This window comes from Pituophis catenifer, unplaced genomic scaffold (assembly GCF_029215685.1).
Source record: "Pituophis catenifer annectens isolate HBS135680 unplaced genomic scaffold, rPitCat1.0.hap2 SCAF_2, whole genome shotgun sequence".
Lineage (NCBI taxonomy): Eukaryota > Metazoa > Chordata > Lepidosauria > Squamata > Colubridae > Pituophis > Pituophis catenifer.
Genome location: NW_027256882.1, coordinates 54,964,149 through 54,986,344, shown reverse-complemented (window position 1 = coordinate 54,986,344; position 22,196 = coordinate 54,964,149). Strand labels below are relative to the sequence as shown.

Here is a 22,196-nt window from a genome sequence, read left to right as displayed (position 1 = left end):
ATGAGATAAAAACTGAATTAGATCAGAAATGATGGAAAGAGCAGATCAATGATACTGTTATGATGTTATACATATGGGTATATATGTGTATATAGATAGTTCTCGACTTACAACCATTCATTTAGCAATTGCTCAAAGTTACAACAGCACTGAAAAAAGTGACTTATAACTTGTCCTCATACTTACAACCATCTCATACTTATGACCATCTCATACCTTATCCCCACAGTCAAAATTCAGGTGGCTGGCAATTGTCTTGTATTTACGACGGTTGCAGCATCCCGGTGTCATATGATCACCATTCGCAACCTTCCCAGTGAGCTCCCAACATCCTTTAGTCAACGGGGGAAGCAGATTTGTTTAACAAACGTGTGATTTGGTTAACAACTGCAGCAGGGGTGGGTTCTACTTATCTTTACTACCGGTTCACAACGGGATCGCGCACGTGTGTGAACAAAGCAAGTGCACACGCCTTGCTTCTGCACATGTTCAGATCGCCGATGACATCTGGGGCGGTGGGCGGGACCTCCCGCCAGTTTTATTACCAGTTCTTGCGAACCGGTCTGAACCGGGGGCAACCCACCACTGAACTGCAATGATTTGCTTAACAACCATGGCAAAAAAAAGTCATAAAATCAGGTGCGACCTATTTAAAACCCACCTTGCTTAACAATGGAAATTCTGTGTAGGAGATGACCAGGCTGAACCCGAGGGAGGGGTCAAACGCGTCATAAGTCACGAGTGCTCACAAGAGATCTAAGTCCAGCCCACTTTGAATTCCTTTCTATTGTTAACTCCTGCGTATTTCCCTTAACGGTCAATTGGCCAGATTCTTATAGAGAACTTAAGCTTGCAAATCTTTATACTCATTTGAACTGCCCTATATCTCCTGATTTTCCAGTCCCAATTGTGATTGTAAGTCGAGGACTACCTCGGTAAATGGGCATCTACAAACAGATAAATATACAAAACGGGTTTATATGGTGTACCTTTGGAGTGAGAATCCATTAGTGTTCTATAGTTAATGCTCTTCCATTTGTTTTACAGATGACCGAAGGGAGACACTGCCAAGTACAGCTTCTGGATGATAGGAAGCTAGAGCTACTAGTTCAGGTGAGACATTGTAGTTTTATTGTTTCTGTAGCACCAATTTGTCAGTTGATTTGTTCAGCAGGGCGAATGATCATGCTTCAAAAATTATTTGAAAGAAATGTTTTAAACTTTGGGCCAATGTGACACCTCTCTCTGTGATTAATTAAACAGAACAGAAGTTTTTTTAAGGTCAGGCACAAGCTTGGCGACATCATGCAGCAACCTATTTTCAAGCTCATGCAGAAAATGTTTTAATAAATAACAGAAATCTGTTGTGTTCATGCTTGCTTGAAGTTCAAAACACTCAAAAAAAGGTGAACAGGCCTGCTCCCCAGTTCACTCCCCAGTATGACAGTAGCTTCAGTAGAAAAAGGGGAGGCATTGTAGCTAGTTCAGAGGATGAGAATAATTTAACAGGACTGACTGTTTCTGGAGTGCTTTGGGTACTATATTTATGAAGAAATCAACAAATTAGTGTACGGTAGTTCTCGACTTACCACCACAATTAAGTCCAGACTTTCTGTTGCTAAACAAGATGATTATTAAGTGAGTGCTACCCAATTTTACAGTTGTTTCTGCCATGGTTGTTAAGCAAATCATTCCAGTTGTTAAGCGAATCATAGGATCGTTCAGCGAATCCAGCTGCATCATTTATTTTGCTTGTTGGAAGCTGGCTGGGAACATTGTAGATCACAATCACATGACCCTGTAGTGCTGCAACATGCCAGTTGCCAAGCACCCAATTTTTGATCATATGACTATGGGGATGCTGCAACCATCATAAGTGTGAGAATCGGTCATGTCATTTTTTTTCCAGTGCCATTGTAACTTCAAATGGTCGCTAAACAAATAGTTGCAATACAGGTTGACCATGACCTGTATTTAGAGGAAGGACAATCATGAAGATCAGTAATATAAAAATTTAACCTGTTGAAAACAAGCTGAAAGAGTTAGGGAACATTGTCATCTCTATGGAAGGCAAAATGAAACCTGACTGATATTTTTGTAATCATCATTAGCAGTAGTTGGAGAAGACTTATTCTCTAGTGTTCTTGAAGAAGGACTATAGCTAGTGGGTTCAAGCAAGTAGATTTCATCTAAACATTTGGAGAGATTTCTGAGAGGAGATTGCTCTTCAGCAATGAATCAGTCAACATTCTCAGGACTCAACTTTGGTTGATGATGGACAGCAACATGTCAGAATTATTTCAAAATTCATACTGTGAACTGAGAGTATTGGAGGGTCACCAAGGGCCTCCCTGCCTCTAGAATCTTATACATCAGGGTGGGCAACTGTGGCCACTGTTGCCCACCCCTGTTATACATCATACCTCAGCACTCGACTGCTTCAAAACTCATCAAATTCGGTATTCAACATGTTTTGAAGCGAAAATCTTGTCCTGGCACTCATCTTTCTCCCTGTAGTTGACATTCAAGGAAGAATTTGCTGGTGTTGGCTTGCCTCATGACTATTTCTTCCAGCCAAAGTATGGGATCATGTGGTAAGTCATGTGGTTTTCTTGGTACCTGTCCGTTTTAATATTCAGCACATCTTCTGGAATGAATTACCAATGAGAATCGAGGTACCATTGTACAGGTGATCAGCATGGTCTACCTTGCGTTGTGTGTCAGTTTTACTTTGGCTATTACAAGGAGAATTTGGTTTGAATGTTGCCGTCGAGTTTGTTGAAATAATTTTAAATAGATAATTTTAATTACTTGTAAAGACATGTAAACCAGGAAGAGCTGCCTCTTCCAACCCCATTACTGTGAAAATAAAAGTTGCTTTTCTACCCTAAACTAAAACTGTGCTACCAAGGAAGAGCCTTGGTAGCACAATGGTCTAAGGCACCCTGTTATTAAGCTGGTTATTAAGACCAGATGCCTGCAATTACTGCAGGTTCGAATCTCACCAAGGCTCAAGGTTGACTCAGCCTTCCATCCTTTCTAAGGTAGGTAAATTGAGGACCCAGTTGTGGGGGCAATAAGCTGACTTTGTATAAATATACAAAAGAAGGAAGGCTATTGCTTAGCGCATTGTAAGCCGCCCTGAGTCTCTGGAGAAGGGCGGCATATAAATCAAATTTAAAAAAAAAAAAAAAAAAACAACCCTTAAGAGAAATAGCCATATGGGAAAGAAAGAAAACTTTTCCAAAAGTCTTATTAATACAGATGGGGGCGGGGAGAGCAGAGGGAGGATAATTTGATATTATTGTTTTGAACACAGAGATTGCAAGAATAACATACTATTATTTTTTTTGCCTATAGCCTAAACTTTTGTCACGGGAATTATTGGATTTGGTGGCTTCACATTTCAACCTCAAAGAAAAGGAATATTTTGGGATAACATTCATAGATGATATGTAAGTACATCATGCAGTTATTTTTAAATCACTTGAATAGTCATAATATATACTAGCATTTCCAGATTTATTTTTATATAATAACATAGCCTTCAGTTATTTTCTGAAGTTTTCAAACTATAGAATTTGCCTTCTGTTTGCTTCTTTTATGATTGTACCAAAAAATAGTGCTTTCTGGGTATGCATAGTGTTAACTACTATGCCTTTTATTTAGCTTTATTGTTATATTATGCAGCTCAACTTTTTCCAGGTCAGTCTAGGTCAGTATGGTGCTAACATTTTTTATATATTTCAGACACCTACTAAACAGCATTTCTTAGGGATTACATAGCTTTTCCCAGCCTGATATTTGGATTACAACTCTCAGAGCTTAGCCAGCTGGCCCACTGTTAAAAGATTTTTGAGTTGAAGTCTATACATCTGGAGGACATTCAGATTGGGGAAAGCTAAGCTAAACACATTCAAGAATTGGAAGGGAGAAGAGGCTGGTTAGATAGTTCTCCTCCAATTATTATTTTTCCACTCCAACTTAATTTCCGTGCTCTTCACACACATGAGATTGCTAGTTGATGTTTCCCTCCTCATATGTAGGGATTGGGGGAAGATTTAGAGCAGGGAAGATGCAGCCACGAAACAATGAAGCACTACAGAACATAGAATCAAAGGGTTAGAAAAGACCTCAGAAGTCTTCTAGGCAGGAGGATCTTATATCATCCCGGCCAAATGGTTGTCCATTTGACCTGGACGACTCTCACCCTGGTCATCACTTCTTTACCCTCCTACCATTGGGAAGGAGATATAGAAGTATAGCCAGCTGCACAAACAGGCTGAAGAACAGTATTTATCTGTGGGCTGTCAGATTCCTGACATCATAACTATGTAGTATGATGACTGCAGGGCCGGCGCAATGTGTAACATGTTTACACTGGTGCAATAGGACTGGGTGTTTTGTTAATATGATTTATTGGGTTAGGGATTTTGTGTCTTCACTGTGAGTTGTATTGTGTTGTGGGGGATGCACTGAGGTAGTTCGACCAATCTCATTGTACATATGTTGTGTACTGACAAATAATAATCATCATCATCATCATCATCATCATCATCATCATCATCATCATCTCAAGATCTTGTGGGACTTCAGGATTTAGACTGACAGGCACTTGGTCCACAACACACCTGACGTAACAATAGTTGAAAAGAAAAAAATATGGTTCATTGACATTGCAATACCTGGATTGAAGATAAGCAGCAAGAAAAAGTCACAAAGTACCGGGATTTGCAAATTGAAGTTGAGCAACTGTGGAAAAAGAAATCGTGTGTTGTCCCAATTGTAATTGGAGTCCTTGGGGCAATACCCAAAGGGCTACCCCGCTATTTAGAAATTCTAAATTTACTGGACTTGAACATTTTGACTCTACAAAAAACCACTTTACTCAGAACAGCTTACATCCTCCGACGATACCTTAACAGTTCCTAGGTCCTTGGTTAGGACTCGAGCTGCTGAGCTATTAACCAGCCTCAAAGGCTGTGAATCTCACTAAAGATTAAATAATAATAATAATAATAATAATAATAATAATAATAATTATTATTATTATTATTATTATTATTATTATTATTATTATTTGATACCTAGGATGCTGGCAGCAACCCGTATCAACCATTAACACCAGTCAATGGTATTTGTGATGCATTTTTGAATGTTCAGTTGATTGAGTTTCATTTTTAATGAATAAAGTTAATCATCATCATCATCCAGTCAGCTTTTGATAACATCCATTTTACTTGTTATACATACAGGCATGTATACTGTATGTAAGCAAAATAAATTGTATGCCTATTTGCATATACTGTATTTTCTGCTATGTGAATGATTGATTTCTTGTTGCTGGATGTTCTCAACTTTTCTATAGGTAAATTCTGTCAATAGAGTTTGTAGGTGTTGGTACATTTGCTCCTATTTGAGAAAAAGTTCCTAAAAACATAAGTCTGAACATAAGAGGAAATCTCTCTTCGTCTTAACAACTTTCTAGTTTAATATCTATTGATGTTACATTGCTTTTTGTGTTATTTTGATTATGAACTTGCAACCTCCAGAGGGCAGTCAAACCCTATTTTTAAAAAATTCCCTATTGTAGCAGAAAATGCCACTTAAACTCTTTCTATCAGACAAAGTATGTGACTCAGTGAGACAGATATTGTTCAGTCAAAGCACCGATGAGTAATAGCAATACACTTTAATGGGGAAGGCTTTCTTTCCCTCATGCTTATTTTTCCTCTCAAAAAAAAAAATCATCTATAAATTCATTGTAGGCCATTGTAAATTGTAGGTGTGAAAAGAACAAATGAAGATTGAATCACCATTACATACCTGGTGATATCCAGATAGATTGGATTCCAACTTTTTTCATACCCAGTTAGTGATAATGAGAATGCCTAATTCTTCTGGTGTATAAAAGGTAAAGATAAAAGAGTCCTGCATATTTTACTCCACTAGTTGTTATTTACATCTCTGTTTCAAGGCCATTGAGCCAGTGCTGTCCGAAGAAATTTCCGCAATCCATGCGGCCAGCATAATGTCATGCAGCATTATTACCCTCTGACTGAAGTGGTACCTATTTATCTACTCACTTTTAAACTGTTAGGTTGGCAGGAGCTGGGGTGAGGATGGGTGCTCACCCCATTGCATGGTGCTTGAGTCTCGAAACTGGGCTGCTGGCTTTCCAGCTGACAAGCCCAACATTTTAACCACTGAGACATTGTACTGCCCTCTGGTGTATATGAGGCTGTAAAAAAGGCATAGCTTTTGCCTTTCAGTTTGTTTTGATTTAATAATGTGCTATAATAGGACTTTGAAGGCTGGTAATTCCTTTTTGCTCGAGAACTTAAATCAGTGGTGGGTTGCTCCCGGTTCTGTCTGGTTCTGTAGAACCGGTAGTAAAACCGGCGGGAGGCCCCACCCACTTGCCACAACATCATCGTGGGTGATCTGTGCATGCACAGAAGCTTCTGCGCGTGTGCGCTCCCGTTATGAACCCGTAGTAAAGATAAATAGAACCCACCCCTGACTTAAATCCTAATTTCCTTTTTTAGGTAGTACAAACAATTTGGAAACCAGTTTTTAAACATTTGATAAAGTAACCAATAACCAGTTTATTACATCTCGAGTCTCTGATCATATTTTGAACTACTATTTAGAATTGATGCATTTGAATGGACAGTCGGCTGCCACTTTAGACTTTCTGAGAAAGCTACACCAATTTCATGCATGGCAATTACTAGTCCTGTATATCATTCTGGCCCCTGTTCACAATCTTACAGGTAGTCCTTGATTACAATCATAGTTGGAACCAGATTTTCCATTAGTAAGCAAAACGGTTATTAATGAATCCTGTCTGATTTTATAACCATTTTGCTGTGGTTGTTAAGTGAACCACTACAGTTGTTAAGTGAATCATGCAGTTATTAAGCAAATTCAGCTTCTCCCATTTGACTTCGCCTATAAGAAGATGGCTGGGAAATTTAAAAAAATCATAAATGGCAATCACGTGACCCAGGGATGCTGCAATCATCATAAATACGTGCCAGTTGCCAAGCATCTGAATTTTGATTGCATGACCATTAGGATACTGTGACGGTCGTAAGTGCGAGGACTGGTCATAAGTCACTTTTTCAATCTGTTGTAACTTCAAATAGTTACTAAACAAATGGCTGTATGTAGAGGTCTAGCTGTATTTCAGCCCATTAATTAAGAGGAAGGATAAGATTGCACTTTATAAATGCTACATTATCTGTGCTTACAATGAAGTAGGAAATAAATGAAATAAATAAATGAAATGAGGAAAATAGACAAGTTAGCCAACTTCATTTCTACAGAAATAGTCTCAACCGTGTGAATTAAAAGCATTGGTTTCTTATGTTTCCTGTTCTGTTTTGATATTTTTCAGGGGACACAATGTCTGGCTACAGTTAGATCACAGAGTTCTGGATCATGATTTACCTAAGAAACCAGGTCCGGCAACTTTGTTTTTTGCAGTCAGGTAAGTATGGTTAGGCAATACAAAATAAATTTGCACTATGAAATTTCCACTTGTAATCAAAATGTTTTTTTTAAAAAAAGAATTAATGGGTTTTTGTTATTATCAATGACAAATAACTAGGACAATTTTTTTTAAAAAAGTTAACGGGATGACATTTGCGTGAACATGTGTTTGTCACATTTCCCTATCACTTCCAAACTAGTACTCTATGTCATCCCATGTGATCATTTTTATATTTAAGCCTTAAGAAGATGACTCAGTATGCTAGTGTTTTTACATTTGACATACAGTTTAAAGAAAACCTTTGAAGGAACTTCCTAGTCTTCCATATGTGTTGTGACTGCACATGTTCAGAGGGTTGGAGGTATTCTAAAATATCTCCCACCGATCTTCCGGCGGTGACGTCATCACGAATGGGTGAGGAAACGGAGGCTCCGTCTCTGAAACCCAAATTTCCTCATTAATTGCTCTTTAGGGGCATTCCCGAACTTGGAGGGATTGGGAAACGAAAGAGGAATTCGCGAAGCCCCCTGGTGTTGCGCTGTCATCAGGGAGGTCGAGCGATCAACCTCTTAAATTGGTGGAGAAGAAGTCAGCCTTATCGGCGGACAGGAGGGATGGCGCCCGCCTAGATCGAAGCAAAAAGTGGAAGCAAATCCGAGTGACTGTCAGATAGATCACCTACAACAGAGACGGCAAATGGGACGCGCGAGCGAATCAGAGAAAGACAAGTGAGTTACAACAGCGGCGATACAAGAGGAGAAGGAAAAAAGGGGGAATAATTATAGCGCGGAAGAGAGAATCCCATAGAATGACTAAGCAAATATAAGAAAAGGAGAAATAGCGCTCGAAGCGGTCTGACTGCGGACCTTTACAGCTGATCAAAGGGAGCAGCCTGTGGACTTTGTGGATATAGAGACAAGCTGTTTGATCTTGGGAATTATAACTGATTCAAACCCCAAACATTGGAAACCGAATACAGAGACTGAAATACCGGACTAAGTGGTGAATTTCACGGATACAGAAGATCTGTCGGGATTTCGAACTCTGGATTTACAAATAACTTTGGATAATAAGAACTCAAGTTTAAAAAAAAAAAGATTTGAAAATTGAATGCAGAGATCCGATGACTGGGAGAAGAAATTAAAAAAAAAAGACTGAGACGACACAGATTGCGTTTTTCATGATTGTGAAAGAACAGACTGAGAGAGGTAAAGCAAGAAGACAATAAGGACTAAAGAAAATAAAAATTAAGTGAATTATTAATTTTGAAATGTTTAATTAGTTAAAAAGTTTAATATTTGAAAGAAATATATAAGTTGACAATATTTTTATAGCTATAAATTGTATTGTGGAATTGTAGTTAGACAAGGAATTATTGTTAAAGCGAAAGACTGATTTTTATATATCTCTGAGATAGACTGATTGAAAAAGGGGGTAACTGAAAAGATTGCTAATTAGAAAATTAAGAAAACTAAATTAAAATCCTGATTGATAAGTAAATAGATTTATACTGTGAACAAGAATTAATTGCTTAATTGGGATAACTGGCAATATAATATAATATAACTATATATAAGTTGTGTGGTGTATAAGTAGTATTTGGAGGGGAAAAGAGATATTAAGGAATAACTTAATAATTGATGTTAAGGTTGGAAAGCTTTACACGAATATTAAAAATGTCTACAACATCCACCATAACAAAGACAGGGAAAAAACCTACAACTAGTACGTTAGTAATGACCCCTTCCCCCTCACAACAAAAAACAATAGATAGCATGATGGGGAAAGAAAAAGAAAAAGAAAAACTGGAAATGGCACCTAATGTAATACAAGATATGTTTCAAAAGATCCAGGAAACACTGCTTCAAACACAAGAAAAAATAGCTGAAAATCAGGAAGAAATGAGAACGTTCCATGCAGAGATCAGAAATGAATTAGGAGAAGTTAAGGAAGATATTAAGACCATGAAAGATAAAATTGGGGGCATTCAAAATTCTATAGCAGAAAATGAACAGAGAATTAGGAAAACGGAAACAAAAATAGATCATGTGGAATTAAAAGTAGAAGCAATGGAACAAAAAACCCTACAACTAAACAAAGAAATGTCAGATTCCTTGGCCATGCTCGAAATGGAAAAGGCCTCATACTTCTTGCGTTTTCAAAATGTCCCAGAAGAAAAAAATGAGGACTTAGAAGGAAAGATGGTGGAGATTATTGCAGGAATGATACAAAAAGAGCCAGAAGAAATAAAAGGACAATTGGAAGAAACTTATCGTGTACAAACAAATTATATAAGAAGACACAGATTGGCGAGAGAAGTCCATGTTAAATTTTTAAAAAAATCAATCCGAGATGAAGCCTATAAGAAATCTAGAGAAGAAACGGTGATCTATAATGGAAAAGAAATTATAATTTTAAAACAGATACCCCGAAGAGTAAGAAATCTACGACAACAATATCAGTTTTTAACACAACTACTGATCAAATACAAGATAATGTATAGATGGTTGCCAATAGAGGGGATCTTAATTACGTGGGAAGACAAAAGATATAAAATAGATACTCTAGAAAAGGCAAGAGAATTTCATAACACACATTTTAGACTAGAAGTAGAACAGGAAAGTAAGGAGGAAACAGATAGTAAAAGTCAAGAAGAAGAACCAACAGAAACAAAGGAAGAAAAAGAAATAAGACAGAGGCAAGAAAAAGAGAGAGAACAGAGAGAAGGTGCAAAACCTAGAGAACGGATGGAAACAAGAAACACCAAAAAACAGATATAATAGGCAATGGATGAACAGATCAAACTCTTTTCGGTAAACATTAATGGCTTAAATGCCCCAAAGAAAAGGAATCAAATTTTCACAAAATTACGAAAATTAGAAGCAGATGTAATATGTCTGCAAGAAGTACACATTCAAAAAGATTATCAAAAAATCCTAGAAAACCCCAAATTAGGAAAATTATATTTATCTCTGGCCCCAAAAAAGAAAAAAGGAGTAGTGATTTACGTAAAAGAAAAAATACAATCTAAACTAGTTTATACCGATGAGCAAGGTAGAGTGGTGATGGTTGAATTAGAAATAGGAAAAAGGAAAATGTTAATTGTAGGGATTTATGCACCTAACCAAAAACTACAGGTTTTTTTTAAAGACCTACATATAAAATTAGCAGAATTAGAATATGATGATATTTGTGTAATAGGGGATTATAATGCAATAGTAAATGCAAAGAAAGACTATAAAACTGGGAAAAAAAAACAAAAGAAAAAAGAAATACTTCCAAAAGAATTCTTTACTATGGCTGAAGAACTAAACTTGGCAGACGTATGGAGGGAAACACATGAAGAAGAGGCCCAATACACCTTTTACTCCCATCCGCATAACTCCTGGTCAAGATTGGACATGGCATGGATGACCCCAAGTATCAAAACAGAAGTAGAAAAAATTGAGATAGGCACAAACCAATGGGCAGACCACAATCCACTATTCATAAACTGGAAAGGGGAAAGAAGACGTAAGAGATGGACAATGAACCAAAGATTATGTAAAGAAAAAGAATTTAATTTGATGTTAGAAAAGGAAGTAAAAATATTCTTTCAGATAAATAAAATAGAGGAAACCTCTTTACAAAACACATGGGATACTTTAAAAGCATATATAAGGGGCCTAGTAATAGCATATACGAGGAAAAAGAATAAAGAGAAGAAAAAACAATTAGATAAATTAGAGAAAGACCTAAAACAAATAGAACAAAAACTCCAGGAAAAGCCCCAGAACAAAACAATAAAAGAAGAATGGGAAATGATTAAGCATAAATTGAATTTGATAAACCAAATAGAACTAGCCCAAAAAATAAAAATGGCGAAACAAAACTATTTTGAGCACGCAAATAAAACGGGCAGATGGCTAGCCTATACACTGAAAAAAGAACAGAAAAAAAGAATGATATACCAATTGAAAGATGATAAAGGAGAAATTCAACATAGTAAAGAGGCCAAAAAAGATATTATTAAGAAATTTTATGCGAATCTATATAATCAGGGGAAAATAGAGGAAGATAAAATAAAACAGTACATAGAGAAATCAGGAATGCCAAAAATCACAGAAGAACAAAGAATTACTCTCAATAGGCCAATAACCAAATTAGAACTAGATGAAGTACTGAAAAAGCAAAAAAACAATAAAACACCGGGTCCTGACGGGCTACCGGTAGAAATATATAAAACAATGCAAGAAGTATTGGGAGAGAATATGTTGCGATTATATAATGAAGCTATGGAGAAAGCCAAGATACCAAATTCATGGACAGAAGCCATAATAACAATCATTCCAAAAGAAGACACAGATCTCCAGTTAATACAAAACTATAGACCTATTTCATTATTGAATGCCGATTACAAAATATTTGCAGCAATCTTGGCAGAAAGAATTAAATTAGTATTAAATACATATATACACTCAGACCAAAATGGATTTCTGCCGGGACGCCAAATAAAGAACAACATGAGAATAATACTTAATGCTTTAGAATACTATGAATCACACCCGGAGAAGCAGGCAGTGTTGGTTTTTCTTGACGCCCAAAAGGCCTTCGATAACCAAAATTGGAAATTTATGATTGAACAACTACAAAATATGCAAATTGGGGAAAAATTTGGGAAAATTATAGCAGAAATCTATACCAAGCAATCAGCAAGGATAATTATGAATGATGATATAACAGACAAATTTAATATAACAAAAGGAGTTAGACAAGGCTGTCCACTTTCCCCCTTACTATATATTCTATCATTGGAAACCCTGTTGAAAAAAATTAGAGAAGATCAAGGAATTGAAGGTTTAAGGATTAATAGAGAAGAATACAAAGTTCAAGCCTTTGCTGATGACTTAGTGTTTTTGACAGAAAATCCTATGGAATCTATACCTAATTTGTTTCAAAAAATAGAAGAATTTGGAGAAGTGGCTGGACTAAAAATTAATAAAAATAAATCGAAGCTAATTGTTAAAAACCTTACGGAAATCCAAACAAAAGATTTGATAGATAATATACAAATTCAAACAACAAAAAAAATAAAATATCTAGGAATCTGCTTATCCACAAGAACATGAGCAATTAAAGAAAATAATTATGATAAATTACTAGAACAAACAAAGAAAGATTTAGAAAAATGGGAAAATTTACACATTTCATTCCTAGGAAGAATTTCGGCTATCAAAATGATTATATTACCTAAATTTCTATATTTGTTTCAGGTCACCCCAATTAAAATAGATAAACCGTTTTTTGAAAAGCTGAATAAAATAACATCTAAATTTATTTGGCAAGGGAAAAGGCCACGAATAAAATTTAAACTGCTTCAGGATACAAAAGATAGAGGAGGAGCTGCACTCCCTGACTGGGAGATATACTACCAAGCAGCAGTACTATCGTGGGTCAAAGATTGGATAGAATTAAAGGACTCTAGAACTTTAACAATTGAGGGACACGAACTTCAAACTGGCTGGCACTCCTTTATGTGGGATGAGAAATACAAAACACATTCATATTTTAAAACACATACAATAAGGAACTCACTATTACAAATTTGGCTTAAAATTAAAAAACAACATTATATGAAGATACCAAATTGGCTAGCACCGGCGGAATCAATTAGACACCCAAATTTAACAGATAAGACAAAAATAATTAGATATAAAGATATAATTGACTACCAAGGCAAACTAAAGACAAAACAACAATTGGAGACAGATTTACACAGAGGAATAGACTGGTGGACTTACACTCAAATACAATCTAAATATAGAGAGCATATAAAAACATATGAAATTTACAATCAAAAACAAGAAATAGATAAAATTATATTAGATTCAGAAAATAAATTAATTAGTAGAATTTATAAATTTCTCCTACGCTATAAATTGGAAGAAGAGACAGTCAAAGAAACGATGATTAAGTGGGCTCAAAATATCAAACACACAATACCTTTGGAAAAATGGGAAAAGTTTTGGCAGGAAAACCTAAAGTTAACGAAAGCAACGGCGTACAAGGAAAACCAACTGAAAATGTTTTATCGGTGGCATATGTCTCCAACCAGATTGGCAAAAATACAACCTAAAAATAGCCCAATTTGTTGGAAGTGCAAAAAGGCACAAGGGACTTTCTATCATTTATGGTGGACATGCCCGGCAGCAAAAAAATTTTGGTCTAACATCAAAAAATGGTTGGAACAAATAACAAAAACACAGATTGAAAAAGAACCAGAAACATTTTTATTAGGAATATTTAACAAATCATACCCTAAGGATATTAAATATCTTACAATTCACATATTAACTGCTGCAAGAATAATCTACGCAAGAAATTGGAAACAAGAAAAAATACCAAGTGAAACAGAAGTAATAGGGAAAATTTTAGAATGCGCTGAAATGGATAGGTTAACCAAAGAACTACAAGAAAAAGAAGAATCAGACTATTATAAAATATGGAATAGTTGGTATAATTTGTTAAAAATTAGAAATATACAAAAAATATAGGGGATATATTACCGATTGATACATATATATGTAATAAAAATATTATTAGATTACAGAAAGGTGAAGGAATATATTATAAGTAGAATTGTAGAACGTCACTCTGAAAAAATGCTTAAGAAGAAATTATATTCTTTTTGTGTATATGTTGTATAAATGTTCGTTGTGTATATGTTACGTATGTCTTTTTTAATATTTATATTCAATAAAAACTATTTAAAAAAAAAAAAAAATAAATAAAATATCTCCCACCAAACTCCATATTTCCAAGGTTCCCACACAGAGAATAAAATAATAATACGATAGAAAATGAGCTACTGTCAAATCTTGAGGATATACGCCACCCAAAAAGCAATCAGGGAAGAAAAATTACTTCAGCAAATGCTGGTAAAACACGCTACTACATACAGTATATGCAGGTAGCAAAATACTACACCCACCATCATCCCTGTCCACCAATGACATTACCTAGCCTGTTAAGGAAACATCTGCAGAAAGAGAAGCAAGCTTAGAACACCAGAATTCACATACTGAAATGAAATCAATGTTGATGTGATGTTAATCTCTCAGAGCCATAGAATCATAAGGCTAGAAGGGACCTTGGAGGTCTTCTAGTCCAAATCCCTGCCCAAGGCAAGAGTCCTTATTCCATCGTGGATAAATGGTTGTCTAATCTTTACTCCAGTAATGGAGCATCCACAACTCTGGAAGGCAAGCTATTCCATTGATTAATCATTCCCCCTGTCAGGAAATTCTTCCTTATTTCCAGCTTGGATCTCCCTCTGACAAGTTTTCCTCCATTCCTCCTTCTTGTCCTGCTCTCAGATGCTTTGGAAAACAAGTCAATCCCCTTTTCCCTGTCACAGCCCTTCAAATGTTGGAAAATGGCTATCATGTCATCTCCTAAACCAGGGGTGACCAAACTCGATTTCATTGAGGGCTGCATCAGGGTTATGTTTGACCTCGGGGTGGGCATGGCCAGTTCAGTGTCACTCATGGAGACTCTGTTTTCGGCTGCGACTGCCTCCTGCAGCCCTCTGTCAGTGAAAAAGGAGCTCAGGGAGGATCCACAGGGCCCTCCCGAGCTCTGTTTTCACTGGTAGAGTCACTACGGGCCAATCGTTCACTGTTTCCAGGGCAGGCCTGTGAGCCAGATCTAAGCACCACGTGGGCCAGATTCAGTCTCTGGGCCCTGAGTTTGACACCCTTGCTCTAAGCCTTCTCTGTGTTAGGCTAAACAAGTCTAGTTGACTTAGCTGTTCGGTTTAGCCTCCAGACTCCTTATCATCTTTGTTGTTCTTCTCTGTACTCTTTTTTAGGCATCAGCATCTTTTTTGTTTTGTGGTGACCAAAACTGGACACAGTCTTGCAAATGTGGAATATTTGGGAGTCTTGGAGGAAAATATTTCATAATTGTGATACCATAATTAGGAAAGCACTTGGTTATATCCATTGGTGGCCTTAGAGTTTTTGTGGCCCTGGACAATTGTGCAACTCTTTTTATAACCTATCAGCACTGTTCCTGGTATATCTGATTTTATTTGAAGAATTCTCAATCTGTGGCATAGCCCTGAAAGAACGGTTATCAAATTTCATAAATGAAAGAAAAGAGCAAAGCAATAAATTACGTTCTTCAGTTTTTATCCTCATGATTAAGACTTCCTTGTATTTTTACATCTTCATCTGCTATCTGAAGAGAATACAAACTGACAATTTAATAACATAGCAATACTTACAGACATGAAACTTTTTTAGATCTTTTAGAGCAGGGGTATCAAACTCACGGCGTCCCATTGTGTTGTCACATGACATATCATGTGACTTTCCCCCTTTGCTAAAATGGGTGTGGGCGTGGCCAGGTTGTGATGCATCCGGCCCGCAGGCCGTGCATTTAATACCCCCGTTTTAGATGAAAACTCTTCCATAAGATCAGTTTCATCCAATGCCTTTCCAATGTTATTTTCAGTTGAGATCATTTCTAATCCAGCACCTTCAGCTATGAAAGAGAATGGATAAATATTTATAATTTTCACTTTTGAAAATGACTTCTCAGCAGGTGCAAGTAATAACAGTGCAGTGAATGGGAATTGCTACATACAAATTTGGATATATATTTTGAATGTTATAGCCTAGAGTTCCTTTTTTTGATTTGCAGAATTACCAAAATTGCACTCCCTTTGAGTGCCATTTTCTGTCCCCAATTTCAAATTAGCTGTCTCCTAAAATCACTGTAGGTCCAGTGGTACAAATCTCCATGTGATTATTGTTTGAAAGTAAAGAGACCAGATAAGCAGATCTAAACTCAACATCTGGGTTTTCAGCTTGATAAGAACAGTGTCTTAAATAAGCTAATTTACTGCTAAGTTACCATGGAAAAACACTTGATGTCAGTCTGATATATTGCCAAAATGTTTACAACCAGAACCAAACAGCCTAATAGGTATGGCATCTCTCCAAATGTAGCTTGTCCCTTCTTTCTTCTATTTGTTCTTATCTATTATATCTCAGCTAAACATTTCAAAAATCAGATACTCAACAATATCAGAAAATGTATTTTATAGACAACTTGATTTCTTTCTCTTTGAAAAAATGTGTGCAACATAGATAGATTCTTTCAGCTTGTAACTTTTTATTGCAATGATATTTTACGGGTTCATTGAAAAAATACTCTTGGGGAGTGAATTTCTTTGCTGACTCAAACAAGAATCTGATTTTTACAATACACAGGTTTGATAAGCCTTCCCCTTTGTTTTACGTATTGTACAAATGTTTTTGCGTAGTGCTAATTGAACTGATTTGCGGTACAACATTTTTAATCTTTGATATACAACTGCACAATTACAAGGCAGTAAAACTATCCCTCTTTCCCTCTCTTTTAGATTTTACATAGAAAGCATTTCGTTTCTGAAGGACAAGACTACAGTCGAACTCTTTTTCCTCAATGCAAAGTCCTCTGTGCAACAGGTAATTTGGCTCAGTTTTCCATACAACTGCAGATTATACTTCAATAGCTGTAAACATACAAGTAGCTGAATTATATGGATGCACTTCTAGATTTAAGTCCCCATCAACCAAAGGAAATGTATTTTTTTTCTTTCTCTCACACACATGTGTGTGCAAGCACACATCAATTCCCAAATACAAAGAATGAGTAACAGGCTCCAAAATAGAGCAGGTGTCATCCATAATGAAGAAATAGGGTTGAGGAAAAGTTAAGTAAAGGAATATTTGGGGTGGATAGGAATTGTGAACGTATTTTCCTTCATTAGTTGTGGGCATATCCAGAACAAGTACAAATGACTTGTGAAAACCAGTGTATTTATTTGTGAGGGTAGGCAAAGAATATTTACATCTTTATGCAAGAAGTCCTTGACTTATGACCACTTGTTTAGTGCCTCTCCCCTCCCCAGAAGGCATTTCTGTTCTGATTCTGAAGTTCTGAAGGCCGCTCCCCTGGCTGCCACCTGACCACTTTTCAGGAGCTCAAAAATCGGCCTGCATTTATGGCCATTTACCAATAGCAATAGCACTTAGACTTATATACCGCTTCACAGTCCTTTACAGCCCTCTCTAAGTGGTTCACAGAGTCAGTACATTGCCCCCAACAATCTGGGTCCTCATTTTACCCACCTCGGAAGGATGGAAGGCTGAGTCAACCTTGAACCGATGATACTCGAACGGACTGCCGAACTGTTGGCAGTCGGGAGTCAGCACAATTAGCCTACAAAACTGCATTCTAACCAGTGGTGGTATTCAGCCGGTTCTATGTTGTTCAGGTGAACCGGTAGTGGCGGCTGCGGGAGGCTCCGCCCGGACGTCATCACATCCTGTTTTTGATTCTATGCGCAAGTGGCATGCGTAGAAGGCTCTGTGCATGTGCGGAGTGCACGCACGCTCACATTTGCAAACCGGTAGCAAAGTTAAGTGAATACCATCCCTGATTTTAACCACTGCGCCACCACAGCTCTTAACTGCACTACCATGTCTCATTTCAGCATCCTGGGCCATATTACTGTGGTTTATGATTCTTTGCCACAAACAGGCATTTGCTTCTGGTTTTCAGTTAATACACTTCAGAGGGTTCCCTTAACAATTGTAGCGTTGGCTTAATGACAGTGGTGTTCACCTTACAACTACTGCATTTGCTTAACAACCATCACAAAAATATTTTTTTTAAAATCAGGTCAGTCATATGGGCTACCCACTTTACAACTGTCACAACTTATGACCATGATGGGCCAGGCTCCATTACAGTTGTAAATCCAGGACTCCTTGTATATTCAGAATATAAACATTATATTGCTCCTATGTTGTTTTATAGTTTGGGATTGAGAGGAGCAGGTTATAACCACACTGATCTTTAATACTACAAATATTGTAGAGAACTACAGTGAAAGTTTTAACTGCTTTGTATGTACTTTGAACTGAGAACAACGTATTACACTTAACTAGGTGTGTACTAATTGGTATCGGAATAAATGATGCCAGTTGTGGTTTCTTGTGGAACCAGCTCGTCAGCCCAAGGGAAACATTCTGTCCCAAACCCAGTTTTTCTAGGTGCCTTTGAAAGCGGGTGGCAACTCCAAAAACGCAGTAAATGTATTTTTAAAAAGTATTTGCACTATAACACGAAACTTCTTTTTGCTCATTCCCATGTCATTCAAACACAGAGGCAGGGAGTGAGTTGGTAGGTAGTGAGATTGAAAGTAATCTAGCCTTGCTCCCTAAGGACTGAATTAGCATTCGTGACTCACTTCTCCCCAATGTATGTAGTATTTTAGCCACTAAGACATTGATTGATTTTCAAGAGCAGGACGTTGCTGATCTGTAAGTCTCTGTAGATCGTCTAGCAAAGCCAATGTAACAGATTCTAATGTTAGAGGTTAGGAGCATCCAAGAGCCTTTATTATATTCAGACTGGCGAATCAGGGAATTGTTAGATCAAATTGTTGAAAAGCCACAAATAGAATTAGCAAGTCTGTTATTGTAAGAATTGTAATCAACTCCTCTGTTAATTTAGTTCATCCTCTTTTAAAATCCTTTGAACCACTAGCCATTAGGGCAACTTATTTTCCATAAATTAATTACCTACATAAATCTTCTGATCGTTTTGATTACTCCTTTCTGCCTATTATAGAGAAGGCAGCTCTGTGATACCTTTGTGGTTAACCACAAAGAACTCAATAACCTAAGTATGTGTGTGCCTTAAAATTATATAAATTTATGACTGCGGCAATTTTATTTTTTCCATTCCCAATTATCATCAAGGGTGTTTCCAGACTTGATTCTACTTCTATATATTAAATGGAAGATATTATTGATCTCAAGCTAATCTTACTAAATAGCTCCCATTAGTGAAATCCCTGTGTGAAAATATGATTGGGAGATGGGACTTTATACTTAATGCAGGGGTGTCAAACTGGTGGCCTGTGGGCTGGATGCGTCATGCGCTGACCACGCCCACCCCCGGTTTAGCGAAGGGGAAAAAAGTCATGGTATGTCATGTGACGACAACATGATGTTGCGAGTTTGACACCCTTGCCCTAATGCATTTCATTTGACATTTAATGACACAGCACATTTAACACATATTCTCCTTTCACCTAAATAGAAGGAAATTTTTATTCAGCTTACTTTCACTATTCTGAATGAAATGTTATATGTCAACAGTTCATAGTTTGTATCTAAGTGCTAATGGCTTATATAGTAAAAAATAAATAAATAAATGAATGGAATAACCAGTACCGATATAGAACATTTGATGGACTCAACTGTTTATCCTGCTCTATTGTGAAAATCTTCTGTTTATTCTTCTCCCCCACAAATACATATTTTGTATTTAATCAATGGCATCTTCCCAAAAGGACTCCTCTTCTTTTCCCATGACTGCTGAAGTTTACTCAAGAATCCGTATTTATTTATTGTCCAACATATCTGCATTAGACTGGTGATACAAATGACACAATGACGCATTCAACAGAAAATATATCTATATTGCAGTAATCTCAGTCATTCCTCTCAATTTCAGTATTGAGGATTACTTCAATTCTACCACTTCTTTTATGTAACAGAAATTTGTATTACTTCTAAGCTTAATAATAAGTGAAAGTAATCAATAATATATTCTTGCAGGTACAGCTTAGCTAAAGAATTAAACTGAAATGGCCGTCCCAATCAGAAACCTCATAAAACTTCCACAAATGTAGTAGCCTGGAGTGGAGAAGCTTAGATAGCGGGGTGTGGTACAGAAACTTGGCTACATCGATAATTCTATGAGTTACTGAACATTTATTAACTGTTGAACTGTTTCAGTAAAGTAATAATTGATTGAAGTGTCAAATGGGAGATAAATATGTGTTCTTCAGAATGGAGCCAAGAAGGGTATTTCATGAGACAGAAAAATAGAATAACACCATATAAACATATTCTGTAATTTGATTTCAAGGGATGACTACTTTTCTGCTGAGATATTCACCTTCTTGTACCATTTGTCCACAGCTCCACCCTCATGTCTATATTAGCTAGCACATTATTTTCATGAGTTCCCAACTTCAACCAGTCATGAACCCTAGAGAGCCACTATCAATCAGTACTGATAATACTAAAATAGGAGGATCAGGGATCTGACTTAGTACCTCTCAGCTTTCTACATTCCTAGATAATGGAGTGTGTTTGAACACAGTTTATTTTTGTTCTTACAGAATATACATTGTGAGCTGCTTATTACGCCCTTCTTAAAAGTGCTGATTGGATTTATAATGATAACTGAAATGTCCTATTTTGTCAGGAAAAAAAAAACTCCCTTTCCTTTTAAAAGTATCCTAAATTAGACAATTTTAGACAAGTGTTTGGCATAGCGCTGCATTTGTTTTCATAACGGTGTGTGAGGATCGAAATAAAAACCTGTGCTTCAGAGTTAAGGAATCTGTGGTCTCCCGATACAGGTAGTCCTCGACTTATGCCGAAATTAAGCCCAAAATTTCTGTTGCTAAGTCTGTTCCACAAAGTTTAATTTTATGTCACTGGCTAGATCTTACTGAGTCACTTGAGTCACTGAGTTTCTGTCACTTCTGAGTGTTGGCTACTGCTTACATACTAGGAATTATAAATACAGGTAGTCCTCAACTTATAATCATTCATTTGGTGACCATTTGAAGTGACAACAGCACTGACTGGTTTTCATATGTACGACCTTAATAGCATCCTTGTGGTCACATGATCAAAATTTGGATGCTTGGCAACTGGCATGTGATGGTTGCAGTGACTTGAGGTCATGTGATCTGACAAGCAAAGTCATGGGGCAAGCCAAATTCACTTACCAATCATGTTACTTACTTGACAACTGCACTAATTCAGTTGACAATTGTGGCAGGAAAGATTGTAACCTGGGGTAATTTCACTTGACAACAGAATTGAAAGACATATTCAACAGCAAAAACTAGGTTTTTAGACAGGAACATTCAGGTCAGGGGTGGGTTCTACTTATCTTTACTACTGGTTCGCATAGTACGCGCACGCACTTCTGCACATGTGCAGATCACCTCTGATGACGTCCGGTTCAGTGAGTGGAGCCTCCCGCCGGTTTTACTACTGGTTCTTGTGAACCGGTCCGAACCGGGGGCAACCCACCACTGATTCAGATATAAGAGCCGTGGTGGTGCAGTGATTGCAGGCTAATTTTGTCGACTGCCAGCAGTTTGATCCTGATGGACTCAAGGTTGACTCAGCCTTCTATTCTTTTGAGGTCTGTAAAACGAGGACCCAGATTGTTGGGGACAATATTCTGACTCTGTAAACTGTTTAGAGAAGGCTGTAAAGCACTATGAAGCAGTATATAAGTCTAAATGCTATTGCTATTGCTACAACAAAAAATCTAAATATTTATTTATTTTTTATTTTATTTATTGGAATTTGTCAAACAAAAACGAGAACAAGAATAAGAGAATAAAAATACAATGACAGGGACGATAGGCAAGTTAGTACAGTTATGCATGCCCCATCTGCATAATATCCTGGTAAAAACAAATGAACAGTCAGAATAACAAGGAATGTGCTGGATATTATTCAAGTGAAGACCTCTGGCATTACAGAGAGTCCTTATAAGATTGGGTTAGGGCAGAGGTCAGCAACCTGCGGCTCTGGAGCCACATGTGGCTCTTTCACCCCTC

At 37.0% G+C, this 22,196-nt stretch overlaps 1 protein-coding gene across 1 annotated transcript in view; it reads left to right on the top strand.

Moving 5' to 3' along the window:
- The window catches only part of FRMD4B (FERM domain containing 4B), a 176,207-nt gene that overhangs the window by 28,704 nt on the left and 125,307 nt on the right, over positions 1 to 22,196 (top strand). Inside the window, exons 2-5 of the mRNA XM_070933552.1 lie at positions 1,048 to 1,113; positions 3,361 to 3,455; positions 7,403 to 7,495; positions 16,908 to 16,992. Coding sequence (XP_070789653.1) covers positions 1,048 to 1,113; positions 3,361 to 3,455; positions 7,403 to 7,495; positions 16,908 to 16,992 — 339 coding nt within the window. The remainder of the gene's footprint in view (positions 1 to 1,047; positions 1,114 to 3,360; positions 3,456 to 7,402; positions 7,496 to 16,907; positions 16,993 to 22,196) is intronic.